This window comes from Oncorhynchus mykiss, chromosome 26, assembly GCF_057628025.1.
Source record: "Oncorhynchus mykiss isolate SJ-2025 chromosome 26, ASM5762802v1, whole genome shotgun sequence".
Lineage (NCBI taxonomy): Eukaryota > Metazoa > Chordata > Actinopteri > Salmoniformes > Salmonidae > Oncorhynchus > Oncorhynchus mykiss.
Window position 1 is genome coordinate 29,714,960 of NC_143047.1, and position 23,880 is coordinate 29,738,839.

General features: G+C 47.9%; 1 protein-coding gene across 1 annotated transcript in view; it reads left to right on the top strand.

Moving 5' to 3' along the window:
* The first annotated feature begins 33 nt into the window (after nt 1-33).
* LOC110526636 (transmembrane protein 266-like) overlaps nt 34-23,880 on the top strand; it is a 113,104-nt gene continuing 89,257 nt past the window's right edge. Inside the window, exons 1-3 of the mRNA XM_090222653.1 lie at nt 34-962; nt 2,304-2,438; nt 15,566-15,787. Coding sequence (XP_090078779.1) covers nt 2,425-2,438; nt 15,566-15,787 — 236 coding nt within the window. The 5' untranslated portion in view covers nt 34-962; nt 2,304-2,424. The remainder of the gene's footprint in view (nt 963-2,303; nt 2,439-15,565; nt 15,788-23,880) is intronic.

The following is a 23,880-nucleotide window of genomic DNA, read 5'->3' on the forward strand; positions in this document are numbered from 1 at the left end:
TTTCATATCTACCATTTCCGAAAGCCTAACCTTGACAAGCAGGCGTGTTTGATATAAGGCTGCGAAGACGCTATGAGATTGATTGATGTGCGCTCTAACCATCGACTGGCTATTCCTGGTGAATGACAAACTGTTAAGCCAATTGGTAGAAAGATCATTTATATTCCCATAGTATCTTGAATTTCCGAAACGATAAAAAACGTAAAACCTATGGAAAAAGGCAGCTCGGGCATAAAGCTACAGGCCTACAAATCAAGTGAGGTGACTGTACCTCAGTTTTCATTCGGTTATCAGGATTTGGAACTAGAATCAACAGAGAGCAAACATGGGATTCGTGACCGAAGCAAGCAATGACAATGTTATAGCTTCAATACTGCCCCTATTCGGCAAGAAAATAAACGGCAATGTTTTTGACGTTGTTTCGCGGGGATTATGCTACTATTCTCGGTTTTGAAAGGGAGAGAGCCAGGCATCACAGCGCCGCACTAGAGAAGCCGGAGGTTAATCACGTTTTCAGCACCTAGACAGCTCCTTGTGGAAGAGGAGGTCTATATTCGGCAGCAAGGAGTCCCTTCTGCGATCGCGGGGGAAGCCCTCAACCCTCACTAGCAATTTTGGAGCGGTGTAGCCAACAACACACACAACGTTCTGACCTTTCTTCCTCCACTCTCCAACGATGCTGGTTATTTGGTGGTCAGTCAGGGACACTTAATATAATCTTGCTGAACGACGATGGTGCTTGCATTTCGGCTCCAGTCTTTTCGTGTTGCAAAGGATTCTAAGCAGCAGCAGCAGGGGTGCTTGTCCAATGTAAAAGTGCTAAGGAAGGCAGCAGCCTACACATCGCCACGAGCTTGGAGCACGAGCCTCACTCACGCTGATCATCACAGAGGGAGACATTATCACGAGCACGCGGCCAACGGGAGGCTCGATTAGACTGTCAACAATGTAAATCAAGACAGGTAGGAAGGTTCTTCTTTGGTTCAACTGAATAATAGATTAGTTGTACATTGCCGGGGCACTCCCTCGGTGTAGCCTACCACGGGGACCACCCCCGCTTCACGCACTAGGCTACTATAGTCTCTCGAGTCTCTGCTTCTATATTCAGGTACTACAGCGACTAAGTATAGTCCTAACGTGGATTAATGCTTGGTTTAGTCCGTTTCAATTACAATTTCCAATAGGGTTACATTATTATTAGTTCTCAAACAGGAAGGCAAACATTTGCATGTCAAGCTACCTGTCAGTTTGGTTTTGACGTGGATATGGGGCTCAGTTGTGCTTTGAATTTTATGCAATACTACAGAAAAGCCTTGTAAAATGAAGTACGTGTGAAGAAACCTCAGTTATGAAGTAAGGGGACCGTTAGCCTACTTTACTATTCAATGAACTGTGTGAGACCCAGCGCATGTTCCAAATGGCCTACATAGGCTCACTTAAATGTAGTGCACTATATAGTAAGTAGATTAGAGGCGAGATGGATCTGAACTGATAGGCTCCTGTAGCTTATTAAGGTCATGCAGAGACCAGTGGACAGACCTCTACTTGATATGTTGTGCTGATCAGGCAAAGCACAGTCTATGAACTCTCACCATTCAAACACCATGGTCGAAAAAATGGTATTCAAGAGAATTTGCTTAACATAACCCTTTATACAGTAAGTTGGGATGTGCTAACAACCTCCAGTTGTTGTAGTCTTTAGTAGAAGTTTCTCAATATACCTTCTCACCAGCACCATCTGAAATGTAATTTATGGGCAACACAGAAAGATTTGACCTGTAATGTCTCTCACATCTTCTCCATTTAAAGTATTGGTACTGTAGTGTATGTCTTGCGTTTAAAGTGTTATTGAATGACTCATACATAGCCTACCATACTCTCAGGGGATTGCCATAATAATGTGTCACTGTCTGTCATCAATCATATCTAAATAAAGACCAAGCACCTGGGTAGGTTTTCACTCATGCATGTCCTGTGTCAAGCGTAATGGATTTTCCCAGCCTTAACTCAACAATGGACTCATTCTATGGTGAGAGCAGCTCTTTAGGAGTATTATCCAACAGACATGCAGGTAATGTGCTCTTACTATAGACATAGAATGAATCATCTTTTACTTTGAAGAATTGCTGTTGTAGGTTACTATTCAAGCTACAATTATAGTTCTTCATTGTCTTAGTATCCCCATACTGTTTCTGGTGCCATTATACAATGTTTTACTGAACTCATGAACATCTTAGTGTAATACGGATGTAATATGGTTGTAGTACATGTCAGGTGTAATTGATATTTAATTCAATCCCCAGGTTCAACATGAGTCCAGCAGAGTATATCTGGTGTGGCGAACTCAGAAGCTAAGAGAGGCTGAGAGAACTGAGTGAAGAACATAGCCTCCTCCTCTTCCTCTCTCCATCACCATCCACCAACATGGCTAACCCTCAGTAAGTATAGTACATTACACCACCCAGTGTGTGTATCTCCTCTCTGTCCCCCCCCCAGAACATGACCTGTGCTCAGTAAGATCTCTCTCCCCCAGAACATGACCTGTGCTCAGTAAGATCTCTCTCCCCCAGAACATGACCTGTGCTCAGTAAGATCTCTCTCCCCCATAACATGACCTGTGCTCAGTAAGATCTCTCTCCCCCATAACATGACCTGTGCTCAGTAAGATCTCTCTCCCCCAGAACATGACCTGTGCTCAGTAAGATCTCTCTCCCCCAGAACATGACCTGTGCTCAGTAAGATCTCTCTCCCCCAGAACATGACCTGTGCTCAGTAAGATCTCTCTCCCCCAGAACATGACTTGTGCTCAGTAAGATCTCTCTCCCCCAGAACATGACCTGTGCTCAGTAAGATCTCTCTCCCCGCCAGAACATGACCTGTGCTCAGTCAGATATCTCTCCCACCCATAACATGACCTGTGCTCAGTAAGACCCCCCCCATAACATGGCCTGTGCTCATTAAGATCTCTCTCCCCCCATAACATGACCTGTGCTCAGTAAGATGTCTCCTCCCAGAACACGATCTGTGCTCAGTAAGACGTTTCCCTCTTTACCAGACTTCTCTGACCTCCTCTCACCTCTCTTCCTGAATAATAAATATGGTATTGTACACACAGGCATGCACGCAAACACACTGACACACACGCACACACACAGAGAAAGTGAGAGAGAGATAGCAAGAGGGAGAGAGAGACAGAAAGGGAGACAGAGACAGAGAGAGGCTGAGCGAGAGGGAGAAAGAGAGAGGGAAATTACAATGGCCCTGTTACAGAGAGAGGCAGAGCTCAATGATATTGCAGAGGGGCACCTCATCGGTCAGCTCATTTGGAATTCTGCAGTCTAGCCACTCTTTCACAAATTCCTCTTACCTTGCCATTTTTTCTTGCTATCCTCAAGTCTTTTGATTGGTTGATTTATTGATGAGTGTGTGTGAGAGAGAATGTGTTTGTGTGTGAGATAGAAAGAGAGAGCGATAGATAAAGAGATAGAAACAAGATAGTTCAACATTTCCTTGCAGAAACATACCCGACTAATTAACAATTGCTTATGCAGTGATGATCTTCTTAGTGGTTACTCCCAGTTGCGTGATCAGTAGGGATGGTGAGAGGCCAGGACAGGTCTGGTCTAATGGAGACGTGTAGTGTAGGGCGAGAGGACCAAGGAGACTGAAGTGGAGGCTTACGTCTTTAGGCCTGATCTTGACTGTGGCATCTATAGTTCCTTGAGCTTATTTGGTCTCACTTGACTTAATTATTAGTCTTCAGCAGGCTGTATGTAACTAGCCATGCTCATTATCCAAACGTGTAATACATTAATGGTAAATGAAAAGCCCTCCTTCACTGTTCTCTGTCCGTCCGATTCTATTCTGTCACTCTGTCCTGCTCAGTCAGTGGCGTAGGGCTGTAGCCTATCTTTGGGCCCAGTTGTTTAAGATTCTGAAGGGTTGTCGTTGCAGAACAGCACCATTCATCTTTCTCTCCGTCGCTGTTTACCCTGTTGTTTATTCAATGCCAACAGGAGGGTGGGGAGGTTGGAGGGCTCTGCCTCTGTTGTTCAGCATGCTGCGGTTGACAAGCACATGGTGTCTGTCTGAGCAGGGTCATGTTCCTGTGAGTCTTTTCCAAGCAGAACAGTAACACAGAGATGGATGGATGCTTGGGCCAGCTGATCTATTAGACCTCATCTATTACAGAAGATAACAAGGAATCTGTTAGGAAATCTCCGTTACATGCATCTAGGTTTAGTAGCCGGAAACATTTTTTTTGTTGTTGTTGTGAAGAGGGTGCTATTTCATGCTGTAGGTGATTTGCCTCTTAGCAAATGTCTGGATTGAAACTGTACTTTATTTCATTCCTGATGATTTTCTGCCTAGAAAATCCTTTCTGGAAGTTATATCGTTTAACATATTACAAATCAAGTCTATATCATAATACAGCCCATTCCCATTTCACTGATCACTTTTCTACGCGGACTCCTTAGCTTTGAGCCTCAGGTAACCTCAAACACACTGCAGTTCAGTCCGACTGTAAAGAGCCAAGACCTTTCCTCTGCTGACAGTACAGCACAGCAGCTGTCCAGGAGGGTCTCTCATCATCAGTGTGTCTCCCAGTCCTGGTATCTGTAAAGGTCAGATGAGACTGGTCACACTGTGCCTGCCTGAAACATGCCATGCCTACACCTTCCTGAAACCAGACTCATTTATCATTATGGAGATTTCCTGCATAAAGTCAAGGCGAGTGTACACATAGGCTAGCACATACTGTAATATTAGGAAAGGCATCAAGACAAAGTGGAGTGAGCATGTACATGGGTTGAATGTAGTGGAGTGAGCATGTACATGGGTTGGATGGAGTGGAGTGAGCATGCACATGGGTTGAATGGAGTGGAGTGAGCATGTACATGGGTTGAATGGAGTGAGCATGTACATGGGTTGAATGGAGTGGAGTGAGCATGTACATAGGTTGGATGGAGTGGAGTGAGCATGCACATGGGTTGAATGGAGTGGAGTGAACATGTACATGGGTTGAATGGATTGAGCATGTACATGGGTTGAATGGAGTGGAGTGAGCATGTACATGGGTTGAATGGAGTGGAGTGAGCATGTACATGGGTTGAATGGAGTGGAGTGAGCATGCACATGGGTTGAATGGAGTGGAGTGAGCATGTACATGGGTTGAATGGAGTGGAGTGAGCATGTACATGGGTTGAATGGAGTGGAGTGTGCATGTACATGGGTTGAATGGAGTGGAGTGTGCATGTACATGGGTTGAATGGAGTGGAGTGAGCATGTACATGGGTTGAATGGAGTGGAGTGAGCATGTACATGGGTTGAATGGAGTGGAGTGAGCATGTACATGGGTTGGATGGAGTGGAGTGAGCATGTACATGGGTTGAATGGAGTGGAGTGAGCATGTACATGGGTTAAATGGAGTGGAGTGTGCATGTACATGGGTTGAGTGGAGTGGAGTGAGCATGTACATGGGTTGAATGGAGTGGAGTGAGCATGTACATGGGTTGTATGGAGTGGAGTGAGCATGTACATGGATTGGATGGTGGAGTGAGCATGTACATGGGTTGGATGGAGTGGAGTGTGCATGTACAGTGCCAGTCAAAGGTTTGGACACACCTACTCATTCAAGGGTTTTTCTTATTTTTACTATTTGTATGTACATGGGTTGAATGGAGTGGAGTGAGCATGTACATGGGTTGTATGGAGTGGAGTGAGCATGTACATGGATTGGATGGTGGAGTGAGCATGTACATGGGTTGGATGGAGTGGAGTGTGCATGTACAGTGCCAGTCAAAGGTTTGGACACACCTACTCATTCAAGGGTTTTTCTTATTTTTACTATTTTCTACATTGTAGAATAATAGTGAAGACATCAAAACTATGAAATAACACATATGGAATCATGTAGTAACCAAAAAAGTGTTAATCAAATCCAAATATATTTTAGATTTTAGATTCTTCAAAGTAGCCACCATTTGCCTTGATGACAGCTTTGTACACTCTTGGCATTCTCTCAACAATCTTCACCTGGAATGCTTTTCCAACAGTCTTGAAGCAGTTCCCACATATACTGAGCACTTGTTGGTTGCTTTTCCTTCACTCTGCGGTCCAACTCATCCCAAACCATCTCAATTGGGTTGAGGCCGGGGGATTGTGGAAACCAGGTCATCTGATGCAGCACTCCATCACTCTAATTGGTCAAATAGCCCTTACACAGCCTGGAGGTGTGTTGGGTCATTGTCCTGTTGAAAACAAATGACAAGTGCAAACCCGCATATCGCTGCAGAATGCTGTGGTTGCCATGCTGGTTAAGTGTGCCTTGAATTCTAAATAAATCACTGAAAGTGTCACCAGCAAAGCATGAAATTCGGTCATGGGGCGGCAGGTAGCCTAGTGGTTAGAGCGTTGGACTAGTAAATGAAAGGTTGCAAGATCAAATCCCCAACCTGACAAGGTACAAATCTGTCGTTCTGCCCCTGAACAGGCAGTTAACCCACTGTTCCTAGGTCGTCATTGAAAATAAAAATTTGTTCTTAATTGACTTACCTAGTTAAGTAAAATAAAATGAAGGTCTGAGTCATGCAGTCTCCTCTGAACAGTTGATGTTGAGATGTGTCTGTTACTTGAACTCTTTGAAACATTTATTTGGACTGCAATTTCTGAGTCTGGTAACTCTCTAATGAACTTTTTTGCGACTGCACTTGCAACTGCAAAGTTCTTGACATTTTTCGGATGAACTGACCTTAATGTCTTAAAGTAATGATGGACTGTCATTGATATTTGCTTACTTGAGCTGTTCTTGCCATTATATGGACTTGGTATTTTACCAAATAAGGCTATCATCTGTATACCACCCTTATCTTGTCACAACACAAGTGATTGGCTCAAACGCATTAAGAAGGATAGAAATTCCACAAATGAACTTTTAACAAGGCACACCTGTTAATTGAAATGCATTCCAGGTGACTAACCTCATGAAGCTGGTTGAGAGAATGTCAAGAGTGTGCAAAGCTGTCATCAAGGCAAAGGGTGGCTACTTTGAAGAATCTCAAATCTAAAATATATTTTGATTTGTTTAACACTTTTTTGGTTAAACGAATCAAATATGATTCCATATTTGTTATTTCATAGTTTTGATGTCTTAACTGTTATTCTATTATCTATTATGTAAAACCCTGGAATGAGTAGGTGTGTCCAAAACTTTGACTGGTACTGTACATGGGTTGAATGGAGTGGAGTGAGTATGTACATGGGTTGAATGGAGTGGAGTGAGCATGTACATGGGTTGAATGGAGTGGAGTGAGCATGTACATGGGTTGAATGGAGTGGAGTGAGCATGTACATGGGTTGAATGGAGTGGAGTGAGCATGTACATGGGTTGAATGGAGTGGAGTGAGCATGCACATGGGTTGTATGGAGTGGAGTGAACATGTACATGGGTTGAATGGAGTGGAGTGAGCATGCACATGGGTTGTATGGAGTGGAGTGAACATGTAAATGGGTTGAATGGAGTGGAGTGAGCATGCACATGGGTTGAATGGAGTGGAGTGAGCATGCACATGGGTTGAATGGAGTGGAGTGAGCATGCACATGGGTTGAATGGAGTGCTATGCGAGATGTGCATCAAGTGTCTAGAGATGCTGTACACATGGAACACACTGTTAGATATGGTGGAGCCTTGAACACTAACTCATACTGATGGCTAGCTTCTCCAATGTTCTCTGCAGCAGCTGGTGGTTACAATCAGACAGCTGCTGCTTTTTACTTGGCCAGGTTGGGTGGGTTTAGCTCTGCAGGGCTTTCCACAACCTGAGTACTTTAAGGTGTGTTGATCACATACTGTAGCCTAGTCCAACCAACCCAAGTACACTAGAATATGGATTGGTGTTGCTTTTCTGGATTATGAAACTATGGAAGGTTGGTGGCACGTTAATTGGGGAGGGTTGGAGCAGAGTCAGTGGAATGGTATCAAATACATCAAACACATGGTTTCCATTCCATTTGCTCCGTTCCATCTATAATTATGAGCCGTCCTCCCCTCAGCAGCCTCCACTGTATGAAACACTGATGTGTCTGTCCAACTTACACAAACAACGGTACATTGCAAGTGGTGCGATGATCTTCTTTGTGGTTGCTCCCAGTTGCGTGACCTTCTGTATGGTCAGTGGACTGCCTTAAGCCAATTATGCAACATGAATAATGACCTTTTCGACCTGGCCCATAACACTTCTAATTCTATCATTTGGCTGAAGGGGCAGGCTGTGTGTATGTGTCCCAATGCCCCAAGGGAGACTCTTCTTGTCTTTCCCACTAATACACATAACCTCTGCAGAGTGCCATGGCTTTTTCCATTGTCTTAGAGTGAGTTCTATGTATTGTATGTATGTACTGTATATAAAGTATTCTTCTGAGCTTTTCTGCTGTGTGACTTTGTAGTACACATATGTGATCCCTGTGGGAATTTAACTCACAATCTCTTACCAACTGAGCCACACAAGACGACAGGAGTCTTGGGCCACTACTGTCCATATACTTCCATTGGCAGCTAGCCACAGCACTGGGTCCCTGCTTTACATGCAGTTGTGCTGGGATGAGATGATGAGGTGTGGGGCTCTGAACAGCTTGGATCTGCCATGACTGATCAGATGGCTGTGTTGATCAGTAGGGATGGTGAGAGGCCAGGACAGGTCTGGTCTAATGGAGACGTGTAGTGTAGGGCGAGAGGACCAAGGAGACTGAAGTGGAGGCTTACGTCTTTAGGCCTGATCTTGACTGTGGCATCTATAGTTCCTTGAGTTTACTTGGTCTCACTTATAGTCGAATAGTAGTATTTATTTAATTTTTTCCCCATTTTATAAGGTCATTGTCTCATGTACACAAACCCACACTGGGAAACACTCAGGGTCACTATCATTTAGGCCTACTGTGTTCAAGTAGTGTTTTGATCCAAGACGAGATGCTGTATATTTTCTCTGCTGCTGCCAGCACCATTCCAGGTAAATGTATGTAATATTATTATATGTAAATGTAATTGGTGAATAAAGGTGATATACTCTGATTTACTCCTCACTCTGAGGTAAAAGAGTCACTTCCTGACTAGTATTTCTTCCCAGAGGTCTCTGTGTACTTGGAAAAAGAAAACCAGTGTTGGAGGGGAGCATATTAAGTAGGGATTAGTCATAATGCTGGCCTTCAAACATAGACCACATTAACATTTCAGATGGGGGTTCAGCTCGGGATGATGCGTGCCAAGCTCGTAAGAGAGAGAGAGCTTTCTCCACTGATTATGTGTACCATGTAACCTCTCTGTTTCACAAGACAGACACTGTTATTCGTCAGGCTTATCGTGAGAATTTCCTTAGAAATCCTTGTTAACCTCTTTAACTATTTCTTATGTGAATGTGTGTCAGAAGAACACACCTGGATATGTGTGTGTGTGTGTGTGTGTGTGTGCGTGTGCGTGTGCGTGTGCGTGTGCGTGTGCGTGTGTGTGTGTGTGTGAGTGTGTGTGTGTGTGTGTGCGCGTGTGTGTGTGTGTGTGTATTCAGTGTGTATGTGTGTGTGCGTGTGTGTGTGCGTGTGCGTGTGCGTGTGTGTGTGTGTGTGTGTGTGTGTTCGTGGACATACAGTAGGAACCACTCCAGGTGTGGTCTGCTCCCAGTCCGTCGTGTTCGTTGTCCTTGTGAAGGTTAGTGAGTCACTGTAGAGATTAGATTGGTCCTGGGTGCCTCCGAGGCCACTGACTCCCCACAACACAAGCACTTTACTGCACACCCTGGTCCTAGTGATGGTGATGGGGCACTGCCCTCCAACTGCACAGGTCAACCCTGATCCTATCAACAGACCATTACTGTTGACTTATCTCTTAATACTTATAATGGAACTACAAGATGGTTTTCTTTCATTATGTAGGAGGTCGATATTGTTTTACTTAGCCTTGAGGAGTTGGAAGTGAAGGTGGAGGTGTAGGGGGAGGTGGAGGTGGAGATGGAGGAGAAGGTGGGGGAGGAGAATGTGTGGGAAGATGAGTAGAAGGTGGGGGAGGAGTAGAAGGTGGGGGAGGAGGAGGAGGAGAATGTGGGTGAGGAGGTGGAGGAGGAGGAGTAGAAGGTGGGGGAGGAGGTGGAGGAGGAGTAGAATGTGGGGGAGGAGGAGGAGGAGAATGTGGGTGAGGAGGTGGAGGAGGAGAATGTGGGTGAGGAGGAGGAGTAGAAGGTGGGGGAAGAGGTAAAGGCAGATGAGGTAGAGGAGCAGGTGGAGGGGGAGGTGGGGGAGGATGAGATGAGGAGGTGCAGGAGGGGGAGGATGAGATGAGGAGGAGGAAGGGGAGGATGAGGAGGATGACTGAGCTAGAGTACAACTGGAGCACTGTCTGACCTTCTAAACCCAGACCCCACAGCCCTGTGAAGTCTCATAATTACACAACCTGAAGGCGCAGCCCAGTGGAGCGCCTCACAGTACAGCCCAGTGGAGCGCCTCACAGTACAGCCCAGTGGAGTGCCTCACAGTACAGTCCAGTGGAGCGCCTCACAGTACAGCCCAGTGGAGCGCCTCACAGTACAGCACAGTGGAGCGCCTCACAGTACAGCCCAGTGGAGTACCTCACAGTACAGTCCAGTGGAGTGCCTCACAGTACAGCCCAGGGGAGTACCTCACAGTACAGCCCAGTGAAGCGCCTCACAGTACAGCCCAGTGGAGTGCCTCACAGTACAGCCCAGTGGAGTGCCTCACAGTACAGCCCAGTGGAGTACCTCACAGTACAGCACAGTGAAGCGCCTCACAGTACAGTCCAGTGGAGCGCCTCACAGTACAGTCCAGTGGAGCGCCTCACAGTACAGTCCAGTGGAGCGCCTCACAGTACAGCCCAGTGGAGTACCTCACAGTACAGCACAGTGAAGCGCCTCACAGTACAGTCCAGTGGAGCGCCTCACAGAACAGCCCAGTGGAGTGCCTCACAGTACAGCACAGTGGAGCGCCTCACAGTACAGCCCAGTGGAGCGCCTCACAGTACAGTCCAGTGGAGCGCCTCACAGTACAGCCCAGTGGAGTACCTCACAGTACAGCACAGTGGAGTACCTCACAGTACAGCACAGTGAAGCGCCTCACAGTACAGCACAGTGGAGCGCCTCACAGTACAGCCCAGTGGAGCGCCTCACAGTACAGTCCTGTGGAGCGCCTCACAGTACAGCACAGTGGAGTGCCTCACAGTACAGCACAGTGGAGCGCCTCACAGTACAGCCCAGTGGAGCGCCTCACAGTACAGCCCAGTGGAGCGCCTCACAGTACAGCCCAGTGGAGCGCCTCACAGTACAGCCCAGTGGAGTACCTCACAGTACAGCACAGTGAAGCGCCTCACAGTACAGCACAGTGGAGCGCCTCACAGTACAGCCCAGTGGAGCGCCTCACAGTAAAGTCCAGTGGAGCGCCTCACAGTACAGCACAGTGGAGCGCCTCACAGTACAGCACAGTGAAGCGCCTCACAGTACAGCACAGTGGAGCGCCTCACAGTACAGCCCAGTGGAGCGCCTCACAGTACAGTCCAGTGGAGCGCCTCACAGTACAGCCCAGTGGAGTGCCTCACAGTACAGCCCAGTGGAGCGCCTCACAGTACAGCCCAGTGGAGTGCCTCACAGTACAGCCCAGTGGAGTGCCTCACAGTACAGCCCAGTGGAGTGCCTCACAGTACAGCCCAGTGGAGCGCCTCACAGTACAGCACAGTGGAGCGCCTCACAGTACAGCACAGTGGAGCGCCTCACAGTACAGCACAGTGGAGCGCCTCACAGTACAGCCCAGTGGAGTGCCTCACAGTACAGCACAGTGGAGCGCCTCACAGTACAGCACAGTGGAGTGCCTCACAGTACAGCACAGTGGAGCGCCTCACAGTACAGCCCAGTGGAGTACCTCACAGTACAGCACAGTAGAGTGCCTCACAGCGCCTCAGAGTAGAGCGCCTCACAGTACAGCCCAGTGGAGCGCCTCACAGTACAGCCCAGTGGAGTGTCTCACAGTACAGCCCAGTGGAGTACCTCACAGTACAGCCCAGTGGAGTGCCTCACAGTACAGCCCAGTGGAGTGCCTCACAGTACAGCCCAGTGGAGCGCCTCACAGTACAGCCCAGTGGAGCGCCTCACAGTACAGCACAGTGGAGTGCCTCACAGTACAGCCCAGTGGAGTACCTCACAGTACAGCACAGTAGAGTGCCTCACAGCGCCTCAGAGTAGAGCGCCTCACAGTACAGCCCAGTGGAGCGCCTCACAGTACAGCCCAGTGGAGTGTCTCACAGTACAGCCCAGTGGAGCGCCTCACAGTACAGCACAGTGGAGCGCCTCACAGTACAGCACAGTGGAGTGCCTCACAGTACAGCCCAGTGGAGTGCCTCACAGTACAGCCCAGTGGAGTACCTCACAGTACAGCCCAGTGGAGTGCCTCACAGTACAGCCCAGTGGAGTGCCTCACAGTGCAGCACAGTGGAGCGCCTCACAGTACAGCACAGTGGAGCACCTCACAGAGCCTCACAGTACAGCACAGTGGAGCGCCTCACAGTACAGCACAGTGGAGTGCCTCACAGCTCCTCACAGTACAGCCCAGTGGAGCGCCTCACTGCTCCTTACAGTACAGCCTAGTGGAGCGTCTCACAGTACAGCCCAGTGGAGAGAGAGAGGGAGAGAGAGAGAGAGAGAGAGAGAGAGAGAGAGAGAGAGAGAGAGAGAGAGAGAGAGAGAGAGAGAGAGGACAATCACTGACTGTGAATCAGTGGGAGACTGCTTACAACCTCCCTCTTCTCTCCCTTCACCTCCTCCTCTTCTCCTACTTCTCTTCCTACTCCTCCTCATCTTCTCCCACTTCTCTTCTTACTCCTCCTCATCTTCTCCCACTTCTCTTCCTACTCCTCCTCATCTTCTCCCACTTCTCTTCCTTCTCCTCCTCCTCTTCTCCCACTTCTCTTCTTACTCCTCCTCATCTTCTCCCACATCTCTTCCTACTCCTCCTCATCTTCTCCCACTTCTCTTCCTTCTCCTCCTCCTCTTCTCCCACTTCTCTTCCTACTCTTCCTCCTCTTCTTTCCCTTCTCCTCCTCCTCTTCTCCCACTTCTCTTCCTACTCTTCCTCCTCTTCTCTCCCTTCTCCTCCTCCTCTTCTCCCACTTCTCTTCCTACTCTTCCTCCTCTTCTCCCACTTCTCTTCCTACTCCTCCTCCTCTTCTCCCACTTCTCGTCCTTCTCCTCCTCCTCTTCTCCCACTTCTCTTCCTACTCTTCCTCCTCTTCTCTCCCGTCTCCTCATCCTCTTCTCCCACTTCTCTTCCTACTCTTCCTCCTCTTCTCCCACTTCTCGTCCTACCCCTCCTCATCTTCTCCCACTTCTCTTCCTACTCCTCCTCATCTTCTCCCACTTCTCTTCCTTCTCCTCCTCCTCTTCTCCCACTTCTCTTCCTTCTCCTCCTCCTCTTCTCCCACTTCTCTTCATACTCTTCCTCCTCTTCTCCCACTTCTCTTCCTACTCCTCCTCATCTTCTCCCACTTCTCTTCCTACTCCTCCTCATCTTCTCCCACTTCTCTTCCTTCTCCTCCTCTTCTTCTCCCACTTCTCTTCCTACTCTTCCTCCTCTTCTCTCCCTTCTCCTCCTCCTCTTCTCCCACTTCTCTTCCTACTCTTCCTCCTCTTCTCCCACTTCTCTTCCTACTCCTCCTCCTCTTTTCCCACTTCTCTTCCTACTACTCCTCCTCTTCTCCCACTTCTCTTCCTACTCCTCCTCCTCTTCTCCCACTTCTCTTCCTACTCCTCCTCATCTTCTCCCACTTCTCTTCCTACTCCTCCTCATCTTCTCCCACTTCTCTTCCTACTCCTCCTCCTCTTCTCCCACTTATCTTCCTACTCCTCCTCATCTTCTCCCACTTCTCTTCCTACTCCTCTTCTCTCGTTCCTAACTTCACATTTGTAAGAGCTCCGATCCACTCATCTGACAGTGGGGTGCTTGTGAGTCACTCTACTGGGCTTGTGAGGCACTCCACTGGGCTTGTGAGGCACTCCACTGGGCTTGTGAGGGTAGAGGAGAGCAACGTCACAGCAGACATGATACATCCGCATCTGCTCTGGTCTAAAAATATGCTCCACAGGGCACAACTGAAGCTTGTGGATGGGCTGTGTGATGGGCTGTGTGATGGGCTGTGTGATGGGCTGAGTGATGGGCTGTGTGATGCTGCTAGAGGCCTGGCCCACAATAGAAACTTCTGATGTATTACAGTATACATACTCTGGAGGTGCTGACACAGCTGTATAGAGGTGTTTAACTATACTACAGAGGAGAATGAAACAACAGTGTCAGGTGTTGTGCTTTGTGCTCCCTCAGTGTGTGTTTGCAAAATCAGTTGACCTACACTCTTAGAAAAAATAGTTCCAAAATGGTTCTTCAGCTGTCCTCATAGGAGAACCCCTTTGGGTTCCATGTAGAACCCTCTGTGGAAAGGGTTCTACCTGGAGACAAAAATGGTTCTTCAAGGGTTCTCCTATGGGGACAGCCAAATAACCCTTTTAGATTCTAGATATAACTTTGTTTTCTTAGAGTGTGGGTACCGATTTAACGTCTATAAGTTCAGTCTGCCTGTTTGATGAAATGCTAACACTTGGCAGGAGTGAGACAGAATAATGTTAATGTTTGTTCTATTGTGCGACAGGACAGAGCTTTTTCAATAACTTTCTGTTTGTATCATTTCAACTTTTGTTGAAACCCCAACGGAGGAAGTCATGCATATCAGACAATAATCCATGTCAAATCACTGGATATGCTCAGTTTGTTCCCTTTGTCATGGTGCTCTGCTACTTCCCTACAGAAGAGGCTCAGCCTCTACCACTACTCAGGTCACTGTGTGTGTTTCAATCAGATATCATTGATGCACCAACTCGCCAATAGCCAAGTTGGTGTTTTTCTACAGCACTTCAATGGACTTTATTTCCCTGTCTTGTTTGTTTCAAAGTAACACATGAGCACCTTCATCTCATAGTTTTGATTCTCAGACTTTGATATATGATCTGGATCTCCAGCAACACACAACATTGTGTTTAAGGATATGGTTGAGCAGGCGGTTGGGTTGTAGGACCTGGAGGTAAATGGTTGAGCAGGCGGTTGGGTTGTAGGACCTGGAGGTAAATGGTTGAGCAGGCGGTTGGGTTGTAGACCTGGAGGTAAATGGTTGAGCAGGCAGTTGGGTTGTAGGACCTGGAGGTAAATGGTTGAGCAGGCGGTTGGGTTGTAGGACCTGGAGGTAAATGGTTGAGCAGGCGGTTGGGTTGTAGGACCTGGAGGTAAATGGTTGAGCAGGCGGTTGGGTTGTAGGTTCTGGAGGTAAATGGTTGAGCAGGCGGTTGGGTTGTAGGACCTGGAGGTAAATGGTTGAGCAGGCGGTTGGGTTGTAGGACCTGGAGGTAAATGGTTGAGCAGGCGGTTGTGTTGTAGGACCTGGAGGTAAAGGGTGAAGCCAGAGCCAGTGGAGTTAGAAGGTGAAGAGGCTTTGAGCTCAGTGGGCTAACACAGTCGTCTTCTCTCCCTGTGTGTTTAGTGACGTGGTGGAGCAGCAGGCTGGAGGCCTATCAGACCTGGAGATCATCTCCCAGCCAGACCCTGTGGAGGAGCATGGTGTGCAGGAGATGAACCCTTCCTGCATGGCTCCTGTCCAGCTGGTCAGCTTTGGCTACAGGGACCTTCCTCTGGCCCACCTGGACCTCTCCCTGGCCGGATCACAGCTCCTCTCTAACCTGGATGAGGACGACAACAGGGAAGGGTGAGGCAATACAACTGTATTCATCCATTGAAAGGCACTGACGCGTTCTGACTGTACAGTAGATAGCTAATTGATTACACCAATAGGTCCGAACCTCAATAGGGAAGGGTAAGACGCTGTGGCTTTATTTACAGACTTCAGCCATTACACAAACAGGTCCAAACCTCGCACGCATCTACAACGGTTCATAATGGTTTGCAAAGATCTTGGGACCTGGCAGACTTTTCTATTAATGACTTTCCACACCTTGGAAATGATATATTCCCAGTTATCCTCAGAAACGACCTGCTTCTGGTTTGAGAATGTGAGACGAAATGATGTAATTGAATATGGTGTCATGTATAATTATGCAGTACATCAAGCATTTAACAGTGACGGCTGGGAAGGAGGGCAGGAACACACCGCCATGTACCATGTCAGTTATGCTAATGGTACATTGGCCAACACAGAGGGAGAAGTATGGATGATGTTCAATCTCATGATACATTGGTCCTGTTTAACTCACAGCCAGTACTGTAGCTACAACACAGGGGATGTCCGTCAGTGATAAACAGATTCATCATTTCTATTTGGTCTACATATATTTCCTATGAAGGTCTAAACACATCCCCTGAATGTACTGTGCTCCTCCAAGACCTATATGGCAACATCCATAGTTTACCTTACTTGTGACACTGCCAGTTCCATTTTCTACCCTTAACCAGAATTGTAAGGTTGATGTGTGATGGATGAGGTCCCAGGCTATTTTAGCTTCCCTGCACGTCTGTTACTGTATGGTCTTAACAGATTGTCTCTTTCATTATACAGTAAAAACACAGTCCCTGTATTGCCGTATTGTAATGGCATCCTGTCCAGAAATAGTGACTCAGACCTGGTTCTTCCTGTGAGTCCAGATAAACAACACCATATGCTTTAGCTTTACGATCCAGCATCCCAAACAGACACACACCTTCCCTTCCAAGCACTCCGTTTGACACCAGATCAGGTCTCACTCCACTAGGCTCAGTGTTTGCCAGCTATCAGCCGTGCCCCTTAAACAGATGGATCCTACAGACACACTGTCAACAATGGGCAGTGCAATGCTGACACTAACACATTACTGTTGTTGTCTCATCATGATGCTGTGAGCTCACAGGCTACATCTCTCGTTTGCCCCATTTTCATGTCAAAAGTGCAACACACAGTAGCTAGCTACTCCCTGTCCCTGCTGCACAACAGAGAATACCATGCCTATGTCACACTGTTTTTGTAGTTCTGCTTGTTGTGAAATCTGCTGGCTGTGTATGGGCCCAAACACAGGAATTGTCCATCATTGGTTTGAAGGTGATTTGACCTGTATGTTACCACAGCAGTACTACTTCAACTACATTACTGTCAGGGTCACTATTTCATATCCAAGTCATTAGTGCAAAATGGCTGCTTGTAAAAATCCTGTCAGTGGGAGTAGTAAAAGTTATCATGCGCTACATTACATTTAATGAAATCCCATTTCCCAAATAGAGCCATTATTGCATGGAACTCACTTCCATCTTATTGCTCACATGAACAGCAAACCTGGTTTTAAAAAACAGATAAAGCAACACCTCACGGCACAACTCCTCTCCCCTATTTGACCCAGATAGTTTGTGTGTATGTTATTGACATGTAGGCTACGTGTGCCTTTTATGTATGTAGTTCTGTCCTTGAGCTGTTCTTGTTTATTAATGTTCTGTATTATGTCATGTTCCATGTTTTGTGTGGACCCCAGGAAGATGGGGATCCTAGTAAAAAACAACAACATTTAAATCCACGAGGCACAAACTTGTTCTATCTGGAGTACACCTTAAATGGAACACCAATCATCATTATCAGGCCTGCGTTTGGTCCCTCCTCCCCTGGGTCACTCCATTAGGATTCAGCATCAGAGGTGGCACTGGCTCCATAGTAAAGGACTCAAGGGTGAATCCCTGTTAAAGAAGGCTATTAGCCAGGTGATGGGAAGGTGTCAGTCAAACCTGTGTCCTCTAGGCCTGGGGGCACCATGGGTCAATTTCAATTGTATTTCCTTGATTCCTTGTGTCCTCTCACCTCTTTCGCAAAACTCATTGGAGGAGAAGGTCCGAGGTGAGGAACCTGCACTTGAGATTCACCCAATATTATTCTGTGGGTTTCAGCAGTGTTAGCTCCTGAATGCTTACGTACGTGCTTCTGTCTGCTTATTACCGTATCGATCAGCCCTCCTTGGACAACAGCAGCAAACCTCATTCCTCTTAGTGACCTTTAGTAACACCATTTAACTACTGACAGCCATAATATTGTATCATGTTTACAATTTGATTTTGTGGTCTATGATGGTCACTCTCTAGCCTTTGAGTGTCTCTAGCCTTTGAGTTTAGGAAGAACCCTTTTGGTTCCAGGAAGAACCCTTTTGGTTCAGGATTGACTGCTGTGGGAACAAGACAACATTCTAAAGAGAGAGAACGCCACCTTTATAGGTGGGAAATGGGAGGGAAATGTTCCTGCTTTATTGCCGTAGCTGCTGAATGATGAAGTGAAGTTGGGAGGCATCAATAGCAGCAGTACAGGGAGGAGGTGGAAATCCACCAGGCCCATCAAATTGATAATGTATCTCAGAGAGGAATGTGTCCTGGTGTCCTCTGATTCTCTACAGACAAGTGGATTGCCTTCTCTGTCTGCATTAGGTGGCTCATCTGCTCTTAGAGAGGGAGGGGTGTAGGGAGGGAGGGAGAAGAGGAGAGAAGAGAGAGAGAGAACACTGTAACACTGAATACTGTAACACGTAACGGAGCGTGTACTCTGAAATGAGAATCTCACAACAACACAATGTAGGTATTTCATCAAGAAAAGGATGGTTCATTGAATGAGAGACAGTGGACAGTCATACTGAGTAGAACCCCTCTGATTTCAGACAGCATGTATCACTATCTGTATGATAACTGTTCTACATTTAGCAAAGGAAACGTTTATTGTAAATGTGAACATCTCATCTCCAAGAGGTCAATTAGAACCATGTCTCTTATAACTTTACTCTGTGAATAATGTGCAGGGCTTGATCGGGTACCAAACTTGACTTTGCTATGGTGTTTATTGCTGACTTCATGGGTACAGTGACCGTATGCAGCTAGTGTTTGTTCCACAGAGTCTTTATTTTATCACTGTGCTGCAACAAGAGGCTGGGTGTAGTTCAGTAGCAACATCTAGTGGGGCTGAAGTGGTGGAGATTAATCAAGAGAAAGGCTCTCATGTCAACCTGCTGTGTGTGTGTGTGTGTGTGTGTGTGTGTGTGTGTGTGTGTGTGTGTGTGTGTGTGTGTGTGTGTGTGTGTGTGTGTGTGTGTGTGTGTGTGTGTCAATGGGCCTGGGACTTAGGGTGCCTATGTAGTGACTTAGTCCTCCCTACTCTACAGTCCTCCCTACTCGACAGTTCTCCCTACTCTACAGTCCTCCCTACTCTACAGTCCTCCCTACTCTACAGTACTCCCTACTCTACAGTCCCGGCTACTCTACAGTCCTCCCTACTCTACAGTCCCCCCTACTCTACAGTCCCCCCTACTCTACAGTCCTCCCTACTCTACAGTCCCCCCTACTCTACAGCCCCCCTACTCTACAGTCCTCCCTACTCTACAGTTCTCCCTACTCTATAGTCCCCCCTACTCTACAGTCCTCCCTACTCTATAGTCCCCCCTAATCTACAGTCCTCCCTACTCTACAGTCCTCCCTACTCTACAGTCCTCCCTACTCTATAGTCCCCCCTAATCTACAGTCCTCCCTACTCTACAGTCCTCCCTACTCTACAGTTCTCCCTACTCTACAGTCCTCCCTACTCTATAGTCCCCCCTACTCTACAGTCCCCCCTACTCTACAGTCCTCCCTACTCTACAGTCCCCCCTACTCTACAGCCCCCCTACTCTACAATCCCCCCTACTCTACAGTCCTCCCTACTCTACAGTCCCCCCTACTCTACAGCCCCCCTACTCTACAGTCCCCCTACTCTACAGCCCCCCCCCACTCCACAGTTCTCCCTACTCTATAGTCCCCCCTACTCTACAGTCCTCCCTACTCCATAGTCCCCCCTAATCTACAGTCCTCCCTACTCTACAGTCCTCCCTACTCTATAGTCCTCCCTACTCAATAGTCCTCCCTACTCTGCAGTACCCCCTACTCTACAGTCCCCCCTAATCTACAGTCCCCCCTACTCTACAGTCCCCCCTACTCTATAGTCCCCCCTACTCTACACTACCCCCTACTCTATAGTCCCCCTTACTATAGAGTCCTCCCAACTCTACAGTCCCCCCTACTCTATAGTCCTCCCTACTCTACAGTCCTCCCTACTCTATAGTCCCCCCTACTCTACAGTCCCCCCTACTCTACAGTCCTCCCTACTCTATAGTCCCCCCTACTCTACAGTCCCCCCTACTCTACAGTCCCCCCTACTATACAGTCCTCCCAACTCTACAGTCCCCCTTACTATAGAGTCCTCCCAACTCTACAGTCCCCCCTACTCTGTAGTCCTCCCTACTCTACAGTCCTCCCTACTCTACAGTCCCCCCTACTCTACAGTCCCCGCTACTCTACAGTCCTCCCAACTCTACAGTCCTCCCTACTCTACAGTCCTCCCTACTCTACAGTCCCCCCTACTCTACAGTCCTCCCTACTCTACAGTCCTCCCTACTCTATAGTCCCCCCTACTCTACAGTCCTCCCTACTCTACATTCCTCCCTACTCTATAGTCCCCCCTACTCTACAGTCCTCCCTACGCTACAGTCCCCCCTACTCTACAGTCCCCCCTACTCTATAGTCCTCCCTACTCTACAGTCCTCCCTACTCTATAGTCCCCCCTACTCTACAGTCCTCCCTACTCTATAGTCCCCCCTACTCTATAGTCCCCCCTACTCTACAGTACCCCCTACTCTATAGTCCTCCCTACTCTATAGTCCCCCCTACTCTACAGTCCTCCCTAATCTACAGTCCTACCTACGCTACAGTCCCCGCTACTCTACTGTCCCCCCTACTCTACAGTCCCCCCTACTCTACAGTCCCCCCTACTCTACAGTCCTCCCTACTCTACAGTCCTACCTACTCTACAGTCCCCCCTACTCTACAGTCCCCCCTACTCTACAGTCCCCGCTACTCTACTGTCCCCCTACTCTACAGTTCTCTCTACTCTACAGTCCCCCCTACTCTATAGTCCTCCCTACTCTACAGTCCTCCCTACTCTATAGTCCCCCCTACTCTACAGTCCTCCCTACTCTATAGACCCCCCTACTCTACAGTCCTCCCTACTCTACAGTACCCCCTACTCTACAGTCCTCCCTACTCTACAGTACCCCCTACTCTACAGTCCCCCCTAATCTACAGTCCCCCCTACTCTACAGTCCCCCCTACTCTACAGTCCCCCCTACTCTACAGTCCTCCTTACTCTACAGTCCTCCCTACTCTACAGTCCTCCTTACTCTACAGTCCCCCCTACTCTACAGTCCCCCTACTCTATAGTCCCCCTACTCTACAGCCCCCCTACTCCACAGCCCAACCTACTCCACTGCCCCCCCCCCCCACTCCACAGCCCCCCTACTCCACTGCCCCCCATACTCCACAGTCCCCCTACTCCTCTGCCCCTACTCCACTCCACATGCGGATTCAGACTACAGGCAATTCACACACACACACCCACGCACGCACGCATGCATGCACACACACATGTGCGCACACACACACCACAGACAGCGAGAAATCGAGGGCAGGCACACAAGCTCTCTGGCTGCAGTACGTAGTGATTGTTATCTAATCGTCTGTAATCATGGTTCACTTCATATTCAAGTTTATGTCTGCCTGTCACATTTCATTAGGATTAGCACAGCTCCTTCAGTGGTGCCTTCCAACATCCAGATAGGCTCTCTCTTTGTCTCTCTATCTGCAGAACATTCTCTCTCTCTCTCTCTCTCTCTGTTCATATATCACTGTCTATGTCTCTCCTCTCTCTGCAGAAAATCTCCTCATAACTGAATATTAGAGGGTTAAATGTTGATAAAATGCCTTGAGTTTATCCCTAGACCTTATTCCACTCCTGTCAAACACACTCATTCAGACATAACATATCTCAATGGACAAAAAGCTACAGAGGAACCATGCAGGAACCTTTGGTTTGGTTTGCATGAGTCCCTGTTTCTGTGAGGAAGGATGGAAAAGGCCCACACGTGCATGCAGGAGGTTGGTTTTACTGTAACCACACTGCGCTGTTATAATGTAGCATATCTATCAGTAGGCAGGAGGCGTGGGCGACATTGGGGGAGGTGGTTGTTTTTAGCTAGCTTCAGGGGGAAGTTACAGTGTTAGCAGTTTTGGCGCACACACACACACACACACACACACACACACACACACACACACACACACACACACACACACACACACACACACACAGGCCATGGTAAGTGGAGCTCAGTTATTAATAGAGTTGAGGTCATCCATCTTCCTGTCTAACCAGGAAGTGCCTCCCGTTCGGAGGATCAAGGTGGCGTGGGATGGACTTTCATTGCACTCCCCTCTCTTCTCTCTCTCTCTCTCTCTCTCTCTCTCTCCCTCTCCCTCTCCCTCTCTCTCCCTCTCCCTCTCCCTCTTCCTCTCCGTCTCTCTCTGTCTCTCTCTGTTTCTCTCTGTCTCTCTGTTTCTCTCTGTTTCTCTCTCTGTCTCTCTCTGTTTCTCTCTGTCTCTCCCTGTCTCTCTCTGTTTCTCTGTTTCTCTCTGTTTCTCTCTCTGTCTCTCTCTGTCTCTCTCTGTCTCTCTCTCTGTTTCTCTCTGTCTCTCTCTGTATCTCTCTTTCTCTGTCTCTCTCTGTCTCTCTCTGTTTCTCTCTGTTTCTCTGTTTCTCTCTGTTTCTCTCTGTTTCTCTCTCTGTCTCTCTCTGTCTCTCTCTGTCTCTCTCTTTTTCTCTCTCTCTGTTTCTCTCTCTCTCTCTCTGTCTCTCTCTGTCTCTCTCTGTTTCTCTCTTTCTCTGTCTCTCTCTGTCTCTCTCTCTTTCTCTGTCACCCGTAGGTGTCGTTTGTGTGGGTGTTTTTTCCGTAGGTGTCGTTTGTGTGGGTGTTTTTTCCGTAGGTGTCGTTTGTGTGGGTGTTTTTTCCGTAGGTGTCGTTTGTGTGGGTGTTTTTTCCGTAGGTGTCGTTTGTGTGGGTGTTTTTTCCGTAGGTGTCGTTTGTGTGGGTGTTTTTTCCGTAGGTGTCGTTTGTGTGGATGTTTTTTCCGTAGGTGTCGTTTGTGTGGGTGTTTTTGCATTTCAGCTCAACTTGGGTGGTATGTTGTCCATGCTAGAGGAGCATTGGGCAGCCTATTAGGGAGTCAATCCGAATGGGTGCAAAAAACACACACACCACGACACACACAACGTTACCGGAATGATGTCATCTCCCAGATCACTGACCAGCGTGTGGTTGGACGCCAGACATGGGTGGTATCGGGAGCAGAAGCATATGTCGCTGATCTCACCGCTGTGAATATGTGATCCGAGCTCAGAGAGGGACTGGGACTGGGAGCACTCTGCTGCAGGGCCAGATGGCCCATCTAAATGCAGTGTCCTGGTGGTACTGGAGGAAGAGGAGGAAACATAACATCCCATAAATACATCCCTCTCTTCATGGCCACTACACCAGTCCAGGTCCAAGAGTCCAAATATTCCATATGGGAAATAATGATTTGGTTGGCCCATTTTCATAATTTTCATATTTTAGCTGATACTGTAGTTCCTTCTAGTCCCACAACAAAGTGCATTCTATCCTGAGTGATTACTTAAAGCCATTATGGCATTGAGGACTTTGTTTTCCTCACAGATAGATAACTATAATACAAATCAGTCACAGTGACTGGCTAGGAGTGCAGAATGTTAAAGCACTACTTTGTGGCATTAAGCATACTCTGGATGCTTAACCGGGCCGGCCAATTTGGACTGATGAAATGAAAGAGCAGAGCATGTTGTCTTCAGCCACCATGGGAATCACCAGCCAGACACCTTGTTATCTCCTGGAGACATCGTTCTGTCTGCCTGCCCAAGGGAGGACTACAGACAAGTGGTTCTGGGCCTGGACAGAGCTGAGGTGGAGAGTT